The sequence below is a fragment of the Octodon degus genome, unplaced genomic scaffold (assembly GCF_000260255.1).
Source record: "Octodon degus isolate 3935 unplaced genomic scaffold, OctDeg1.0 scaffold00159, whole genome shotgun sequence".
NCBI classification, from domain to species: domain Eukaryota; kingdom Metazoa; phylum Chordata; class Mammalia; order Rodentia; family Octodontidae; genus Octodon; species Octodon degus.
The window spans coordinates 921,671-931,648 of record NW_004524735.1 but is presented as its reverse complement, the minus strand read 5'-3'; the positions used below and the strand labels follow the sequence as shown (position 1 = coordinate 931,648).

Below are 9,978 nucleotides of genomic sequence, written 5' to 3'. Positions count from 1 at the left end.
TAATGTCATTTGTATTGACTCCTTCTTTCTCATTGATGCCTATTAGTCTCACATTGTTCATCTTTGCATCATCTTGCAGGTGATGGATTAATCTTTCCTGCATCCTCATTTTTTTAAGAGATCCTTTCTTACCTTTCCACTAGCTGCACCACCATCTTCTAGATCTGAAATTCTGTCTTCACTTTCACTTAAGTGGTTTTACAAGCTTGTGATTGAGATTTTAATTACCTCTATATCTCTTTGAGTCTGCTTCATGCGATCTATTTCTTTCCTGTATTGCTCATTCAAGGAATCTTTCATTTTTCTAATCTCCTCTGTCTTTTTTTTATCAGTGTCTTCTTTAGAAGCAGTTATAAATTCTTTTACTGCAGTGTTTTTTTTTTCAGATTGGGTTTCCTCCCTATGTTTCTGTAGTTTCTTTTTTACTTCAGATGCTATGGGTTCTGATAATTGTTTTTTTTTTTTTTATTTCAGAAAAGTATTGCACTCTGAGTTCCTCTATAACTTTCTGCTGTTGCTTATTTACTATCGACACTATTAATTCATGCATTTGAGCTGAGCTAGTGTCCTCTGCACTTGTTCTGGGTGGGCACTGGGTTTCTTGCATGTGTTTCTGTATTTGATTCTTTACTGCAGATGTTATTAATTCAGGAATTTTCTTTTTTTTTTAATTTAAAATCTGAGTTCCGCTATACCTTACTGCAGCTGTTTCTTTATTTCAGAAGCCTTTGATTCATTGCTTTCAGCTGTGTGATTCCCAATTTGTTCTGTGTTAGTATCCTCTGCACTTGTTACGGGTGAGCTTGGGTTCTGAGGTTGCATTTTGTTCCTTCTCATCATTTTGTGTATCACTGTCTTCTGACCTGTGTTGTCGACCTTCATTGTATTTATAACCTTAGCACATACTGAAGTTCAGGTGCAGATTGGGCCTGGGCTAGGACTGGGTCTGGCGGTTCCAGGAACATGGCATAAATTCCTACTTGGCGGGTGGGGTGGGGGAGGTGCTGCGGAGTGGTGAGGGGTTCCAAGGGAGTGGAAGAGGGTCTCACCCACGCTGCGCCTGGGCTGGGACCAGTAATAGGTCCCGCCAGGGCAGGTAGCCACAGAATGCTCTTTCTTTATTAAAAAAACAAAAAACCCATATCTCACTTGATATAATTATGATATTGTAAGAGACCATGTAGGGCTAGTGATATTGCTCAGTGGACTAAGAACATGCTTAGGCAAGCACAGGCAAGCACAAGGATGGAGGTTCCTTGTTTGTTTTTTTTTTTCCAGAACCAGGGATTGAACTCAGGCCCTTGCACTTGCCAGGCAAGTGTTTTTTACTGAGCTATCTCCCCAGCCCAAGGAGAGGTTCGATCCCCTGTACCACATGCTATAGCAGCCCCACACCTGGGCACCCTGAGCTGGCCACCAAATGTAAGCGTGGTGGTCCACACCTGTAATCCCAGTGCTGGGGTGGCAGAAAGCAGGCGGATCACCAGGAGTTTGAACTGCATAGTGAGATCCCACAACAACCAAATACATAAAAGTGAGAGAAGGACAGCGTGTCTTTTGTTTCACATTTACAAGGCAAATGTCTAATAGATGGCAGACATAATTTCTAACACTGACCAATTTTCTCACGCATTGCCTTGAAAAATTAAGTGGCCACTGTTGGAGAAATGTAATTAAAAACAAAATCTAAATAGCACGATGTGTACCCTGAATGTAGTCTATGTTACTTGTTGATTAATCGTCTATCTCCATTCAGCACTCTCCCATCTATACTGAAGTTAGTTATATTGTTCTTTTCACTGGAATGACAGTCCTCTGCACTCCATTTGATAGTCCTATGTATCAGCAAAAGGCCAACTCAACACTGTCTACTGAAACACTGTGCTCTTACTATACCATTTCCTGGCAGTCAAATATGTCAGTGTTACCCTGAGACAGATATGTAAATTGCATACCATTCATAGTGTGTGAAACTTGAGACAGAAATGTAGAACAAGGACAATCTGGATTAGGGATTGAGGAATTTGACTTTATATATGTGGAAGTCTGGATTTGCAAAATCAAATGTTTAAAACTCTGCAGAACAAATGGGATTTACTGACTTTCAGGAAAAATTTAAAAATATATTTTCTTAACAAACTAGTCTCAGATTTAGTTAATTTATACATATTAAAATAGACAAAGTGTATTCAAAAGTTTTCAAGAGATTCCTTTCAGTGTTTAGGCAAACATAGGAGAAGTAAGAGGAAAGGGACAGAACTTGATCAAATGAAATTGTAGAAAAACAAATACAGGCTCAAGCTCTGGCCTTAACATGGTTGAAGAACCCGGAGATAATTTGAACTTAAAGCTCGTGCAAGTAGGATTTTAAGTTCCAAAGTTTCACTTGAAAGCTGTACATTAAATGGATTACAGGAGTTAAAAAAAAAAGAAAAAAGAGTATCAATCAGTAGAGTTCTAAAAATGCTTCATTAAGTGAGACTGTATATAGTCAAATGCAAGTGTTGAACTACTCAAAGTTTGAGAAGGGATTGGATTTGAGGAAATGACTGGTGACCTTTGAGACATAAAGAAAACAATTAAGCACTGATTTGATTTTTAGTGAAATTGGACAAATTTGTGAACCTTCCTGCGGAATGCTTCCACAAAAAGCAAATGGGAAATCTAAACCGAAATGCAAAATACAAACCCTTTATAAAGAATTGCAAAACCATCCATGTCGAAAGCAGCAAGTACTCAGAAGTACTTTTTAAAATGTATTTAGTACATGATGTACAGAGTATCAAGACATAGATCAAACTTATAATGATCCTCCTGTTTTCAGCCCCCCAAGTGCCGGGACTACAGGTGCACACTACCAGGCCCAGTCTCAATCGCTGTCTCAGGGGCGGGGGCCTTGGGGGTGGGACCAGCATGGGCACTGGAATTAGGATCCTGGTCCCTGCACCTGCCTAACTAGGTGCTTTAACCTGCTCAGCTTTCTGGCCGGCACCTAAAAGTACATTTTTGAGTAATAAAATGCAAAGTTGTCAATGAAATATCTGTGCTTATGGAGTGGATTGCACATATGTTCATAATTCTTACAGTTATTTCCATTAATAATTGGATTCTGAAGTTTTATCCATCAATGAACTGAAATATGTGTCTCTTCCTCTGGAATCTAGCTTGGGTTTCTGATATGTGTGGGACAAATACAATATGGTAGACACGAAATTCCATTCACTTTAAACTTACACTGGACATGCAGTATTTTAGCTTTGCTAATTCTTTTTGTTCCCTGACCAGCAGTACACAGATGTGCTCAGGTTAGCTTATGAGTAAAGAAAGACGTACAATCTAGTCTATGTATTAGAGTTATAAGCAGCAAGTCAACCAGAGAGAGTAGTTTAGCAAGTCAGCAACTTTTCACAGAAACAAGAGTACGCCTAATTAAATGAAAGCTGTCTGTCCAATTGGCTAAAACAAGAAGTGTGAATTAACTGAATAGAAAATCATCTCACTTACTGATAGTGAAGTAACTGAATGTTCAACTTGGTTGGTTGAGAATCACCCAGGAGATTAGTGAAGCCCCCGTGTGGATGTATTTGGGTTGGTCATGGAGGGGTTTGACCTTGGGTATGTACTTTATGCCTGCCTCCTTCTCTAGAATAGTTTTCCTGCTCTGCTGCATGACCACCATAAGCTAGGAGCTTTGCTTCACAACATGTGCTTCTACCATGATGCTGCTGTTTTGGAATTAACTAGAAGCCTACAGAATGCCCAGAACCCAGGAGCACTAATAAACTCCTTTTGGTTTCAAGTGTTAGGCATTTGGTCTCTGTTGCAGCAAAGCTGAGTAATTCACTGACACATTAAAAAAGAAAAATTGGGGTACCTGCATAGTTAAATAATGTGAAATAGTTAAAGATCTGCTAAACTTGGACTATCTTCCCACAAAGTAAATTAGAGGTCATATGAACTTGCTTCTCACCTTCTCCTTTCAGGGAATAAACATTATCAATCATACACAGACTCTTTCAGATAATAGGAAAAAGGAAACATTTTTCAATTCATCTCATCATGAGCTAAGCATAAAATAGATTGAGCTTCATACCAATATAATGAAAATTATACATGATTTATTTTAAGAATATGGGATTGATTTTATGCAATCAATAATAATAGAAGGGAGTTGAACAGATGCAGTTCACCACATTAACAGTATGTAAATGTAAGTGATCATTTAATGAATAGGTTTTTTATGTTATTCTTTCCTGAGGGACTACTATGTTGCCAATTACTGAAAAAGCCTGATGACCTACAATAGCAAGCATTCATGTGTCACACTAAGGTTTCGGGGTTAATGAGAAAGTTCCTCCTTCCGAATATGGGTCAAATTAGATGTATTCTACCTGATTTATTGTTGAAGAAGCCTGTAGTAGAAACAGTTGTCTGGGAGACTCTCTACTCATGGCTATTAGCAAGGGAAACACAGGAGAAGCTAACCTATATCCCCAACAAGTCCTATCCCTAGAGTTTCACGTGCTCTAATATCCAACTGTAGGGCCACCAGAGCAAAGCCAAAGAAAAAAGAAATGAGATAATTGTAAGCAAATAATAACACCTGCATAAAACAAGACTGACATAAGGAACTAGGAAAGTAACAGTTTTGTATTTTGCATTTTTAAAAATGAATGAAAGAAAAAGAATATTGATAATATATGTCCATGATAACTAATACTTTTTTAGTAAAATATTGAAGTTCTAGTTTAAGACTAGGATATTCATATCACCAACCTACTGAACACTGCAGAATTTTCATTACTCAATAAAGAAGAGAATAAAGGAGAAATCATCACATATGAATATTTATATAAAATATCCATAAGATTGTGCAGATAATTGTTTAGAAATCCATAATTTTTGAAAATGTAATGTTTCATAATATTTATTATTGGTACAAATCCAGAATGTGACTGCATTTAATACAAAAGTTGATTAAGCCAACGTTACCATTTGGGTGAAGTTAATGTTACATTTTACAGATAAGGAAACTGAAGCTTTGAGTGCTTTCCATAGCCCTCCATGTTTACAGTCAAACATGTCAACACCTAGTTCACTGAAAACACTGTCATGCAATAGTGTGTTGTCTTCGGATGACTCTCCTCTCGGAGTAGTTCAGCAGTAGCCGAAGCCAGAAGATGGTGTTATTACTAACCAGTTCTCTCTCACTCTTTTTTGAAGAACACATTTAGACAAACTAATTTTTATGAAAACAGGTATCCTGGTAATCTTATTTTGGATGTCTTGTAAAAATTAATCCTAGTTTTCCTTTCCCCAGTGCTTCTGATATAGTCAGACCACTATGATCTTTTGCCATGACTATTGCAATCTTAATATCCTTTCTTTCCAGTTTTCCTGATACAATTAACTCTTGAGATTTCAGATAGATAAGTCTTTCCAAAAACTAAATCTGACTGCACTATCCCATGCTCAAAACTTTTCCATTGGTTCTCTTGTTCTCAAAGCATTTCCCCGCCACCTAAACATCACTTAACCTATTTCCTTGAGTTGCACAGACTTTCCGTACCCTCTCTTCTGCAGCAAATCTCTCACTTCTTAAGGTTCCAAACTTATGGATTTATTGTTAAAAACATCTATCAGCCTATTTCCATTAGTATTTATAAGTGAGTTCTCCATGTATGTGACTAGTTTGTATTTATCTTTGAAAGCTCATCTTACATATTTTATGTTAAATTTCTTAGGAAGCCCTCCATGAATTAAAGCCTTCTCTATGTTTCAGTTCACCAGGCTGATCTTTCACTATCAATTTCTGCTTTAAATGCATCGGAAATTGTCTGCTTGCTAATTTCCCAAACCATTAAACGTGCACAGGCGCCCACGCGCATACGCATGTGTTGTTTACTCTCTCCCTAAATAGGACCTGATCGTCCTTCCTTAATCATTTTCTTCTTGATTCCCTGTAATTACTATTTTTCTTTTTTTCAAACCAAATTGGTAGGACAGTTTCAATAATTAACACATTGTATACATTCTTCCTAGTGGTTAATTTTCTTGACTGCTTTTCCTGGAGATTTTGATTGTCCTGTTTTCTCAATGGTTTTGCTTCTCTGGGAACCAGGGAAGAAACATGCCCCTTCCTTTCTGTACTGGGTCTACCCTTAGTTTGTTCCCACACACATCACCACCTGTCCGTGTTTCTGAGGTAGATTTTTTCCTATCATTTTTCCTACCACAAAATTTTAAAAACTTGAAGAAAACACGAACAACATTATTGTAAGAGTATGAGCTTTCCAAAAAATAACTGGCCAACTGGGTTATATGTATAAAAATTTTACAATTTTGCCCTGGAACCTCTCGAGAGCTTGGATAGTTCTCACTGTAAGTGACAAATCTTAATTTTGTTCTAATTTTCACTTTTAATATGAAAAACTCAACGCATCCTAGTCATCAAGTTTCAATGCAGATTTTGCTAGAAATGGGCGGTTCAATGAGTGGGACTGTGGGAAAGCCTCACACCCTTTCTCTCTGTGTTAGACAGGACTACGAAGACCTAGAGAAGCAGCTGAAAGAAGTGTTTAAGGAGCGAAGCACCATCCTTCGCCAGCTGACAAAGACCTCCAGGGAGCTGGATGGAATTAAAGTTAACCTTCAGGTGAGATGTAAGCTAATTACCTCAGCGGCACAGACACCTGATCGACCCCACTAGATTTATCTGCATTTTAAAGTAGTTTTTAATATGTTTCTGGACTTGATCATGGTGCTTATTACTTGTTATTACCTAAGCTGTGAAATGAAATGGCATTTGAAATGCAGGCTAGGGAGCCCAGACTCCCAAGTACAGAAGGGAGGAAACTGTCTGGCAAAGCCTTCCTCAGTTCCTTTCAGTTTGAAAGATGAATGTGACTGCTGTGTTTTCATAGTATAAAATGATGTAAGGTAATCAGACAAGCATTTAAATGGATATAGGATAAAGAATATCCAGATGAGAGTTTTTAAATTCTCTCTGAAACAGTTATAAAGATTTTTTAAAATAAATATCATTTTCAAAATGGGGGTGCTGGGGAGATAGCTCAGAGATCTAAGTGCCTGCCTGGCAAGCTGAAGGACTGGAAATCGATCTCTGGTTCATGTGCCATGCGTGCGGGACCCTGCATGCACCTTGCTGGCCTGAGACCAGGCATGGTGGTCTTCAGATAAGTAACTATTTAACCCACTGTACATTTTTTTCCTTGCAAATAGAAGTCCTGTAAGATAGGAGATTTGAAAGTTTGTGTTTGAAAGTCTTTGCATCTTTGTAACCATAGTATCCAAATAGTATAAAAATATAGGAAAGTACAAAACATGAGGGTTGATTCATTGACACATCAAACTTAGATGTTCTTAATGGAACAAAGATGATTTTCAGAGAACTATACCTCACTCTGCACCAGGTGGATATGCTATGAATTTACTCCAGGACGACTCTACCAAGCAAAGAGCCTATTACTAAAGGTTATCCCAGTCCATGACCTCGTTTTTTACTGTGAATTTTATTCAGTACAATTTCCTAAATTTTTAATCTGCTGATCCTTCACAGTGCCAAGGTTATAAAAATGTCAATAAGTGAATAAAACCATTTTTATTGCACATTTTGCCAGTGTTCTCAGGCATCTAGTTAGTGACCTTTGAGTTGAACAGTGCAGTGTCTCCAGGCCCTTTATAATTTACATCTATGTTATTGTAGATGAGGTAAAGAACTTCCTGGAGTCATTTGACCATGATGCACTTTGATCCCCAAATGCCACCAATAATGGGCTTCCTTCCCACACCAGTCCTCATTGTGCCTGCTCAATGTTTAGGCAGACGCTACTCTTCCCAGTAAACAGAGCCCTGTTCATCAGCCTCTTTCTAATGAAATGTCAGACAGCCCTTGTAGGACAGAGCTTTCGCATGTGGAGTTCAGCACACCACATAAATATGATACTGATACTACATTGAAGTTGCCTCTTTTCAGCAGGAAATTGAGAAATTTCCAAAGGTGTTCCTGTGCCTTTGTATAGGTCTTGGGTATTCCATCACAGGTGTTTGTTAGATAAATATTAAGTAAGGAGAACATTTCTTTTTGTTTTGACATTCCCTTACCTGGCACTGCAGCTTCATAAACATGATGATTATATCTCCCTTGAAACATTGACTGTCAAGGTGACAGCTTACATTATTAAATAGTTTATTTTATATAAATGAAAAAATTATTAGGGATAGTTTAATATGACATATTTTCATAAGAAAAATTCATTGTGAGGGATTTCTGCCTTAATTAATGTGCACTGAGTCCAGAATTTGCCAGTGTGTATAAGCATTCATGACTGAGATGTTATATACTGTTCTTCATACCCTATTTAGAGACCACTCACCATTACACATGGCCTGGTTTTGTATACTCAACAGTATTGCTCGTGAATGAGAAAGAGACAAATGCAAACAGGCATATTCTGTTTTATAGCTTTGATCTTTTAATTTTTTTGAGAACCACATAGCAATGAGATAGTTTCAAAGCAGGTTAGCAGGACAGTTACAATAGCATATTTTTATCTTCTTAGTGGTTATTCATAGTACAAGAAGCAGACATGGTATCCTGCCCAAGCACTATTAGTACAAGTCTTTCTTCTTATTGATTTGAGAGAAAGTAGCTGTGTATCTATCCTAACTCTTTTGTATATATAATACAAAATGGTCCTTCATTTATATCCCCTTTTTTGTTTAGTTTTGCTAGAGTTGTATTAGTATTTCATTGCCATTTAAATATTGTAGGTGTGTGAATTCAGCAAAATAATCCAGTATAGTCCAGTAGTTCATTATAGTAGTGGGTTATCCATAGGACTGGCAATGTCAGAAGTTGTTGAGTTGAGACTTTTAGAGCTCAGCATATTAATATGGCTTTACTTTTTAATAACTTGTTTTTATACTTTTCTGCTAGATAGTTAAGACCAATATAAAGCAAGGCCTATATAACAATAAATGTAACTTTTGTATCTGACAAAGTCAATCAAATCCCCTCAGGATTTATCCTGCAACCTGTACCGCAGTTTGCCGCAGTTTGTAGATCCTCTGTCAGTGTCAGCCATGTAGATGAGTCATGGCCATTGCTTGACCAATTTGCTCTCTGTGAAAGCCTGAGAGAATATTTTCTCTCTAGGTCACTCTCCTTAGGTGCCTTATACTTTGTTGATCCCATTCCTCTGTGGCCCCATAATCTCCCTGATCAGAAAATTGGGGACACCACTGAGTTACACGATGTTACAGTACAGGTTCTCTTATATGGCTTTGATCTTTAGCTCTGTTATATTTTGTCTTACACAAAGAGGCTTTCTGTGTCCCATTGTATTCGTTGAAACTATACCCAAGGTAGTTTGACATGCCTACAGAGAGCACAGTAAATCTTCAAAGGAAGTGGGCAGGATTCATTCTATATGCATCAATTTCTAAATGCCAAGACTGAGTTCAGCCTCTTTCACTTTCCATGAAGTCCAGGGACCCACTGAATGGAATTACTGCATGCATCCTTCCTTCCTGGACATGGTCTGGCGTGGCTGTACTTGTATTCTTGGATCAGACCACATGTGCTGACAGCCTTGCCATTAGTATAGCTCAGTATAAAGTGAATCTCACTTTTTCACCCAAATTAAACTTTATTTTTCACTTTCCTTATCAGTCTTTAAAGAATGATGAACAGTCTGCTAAAATTGATGTTCAGAAGCTCCTGGAACTGGGCCAGAAACAGAGGTAAGACTGTGATTTCTGTCCACTTTTCATGTTTTTTTTTTTTAGAAACTGTACCCAAGGCTTCCCCCAGTTAACTAATATATTTGTTGTTGTTGTTGTTGTTGTTGTTGTTCTCAATGTGTGCATTGTACCAGGGGATAGCTCAGCAGGATCAGTGCCTACCTGGCAAGTGCAAGGTACTGAGTTCAATCCCCTGTACTAAATAAATAAATA

General features: G+C 37.8%; 1 protein-coding gene across 1 annotated transcript in view; it reads left to right on the top strand.

The window, feature by feature from the left end:
* Positions 1 to 9,978, top strand: part of Luzp2 (leucine zipper protein 2) — a 516,158-nt gene that overhangs the window by 219,512 nt on the left and 286,668 nt on the right. The window contains exons 2-3 of the mRNA XM_004642693.2: positions 6,538 to 6,655; positions 9,695 to 9,765. Coding sequence (XP_004642750.2) covers positions 6,538 to 6,655; positions 9,695 to 9,765 — 189 coding nt within the window. The remainder of the gene's footprint in view (positions 1 to 6,537; positions 6,656 to 9,694; positions 9,766 to 9,978) is intronic.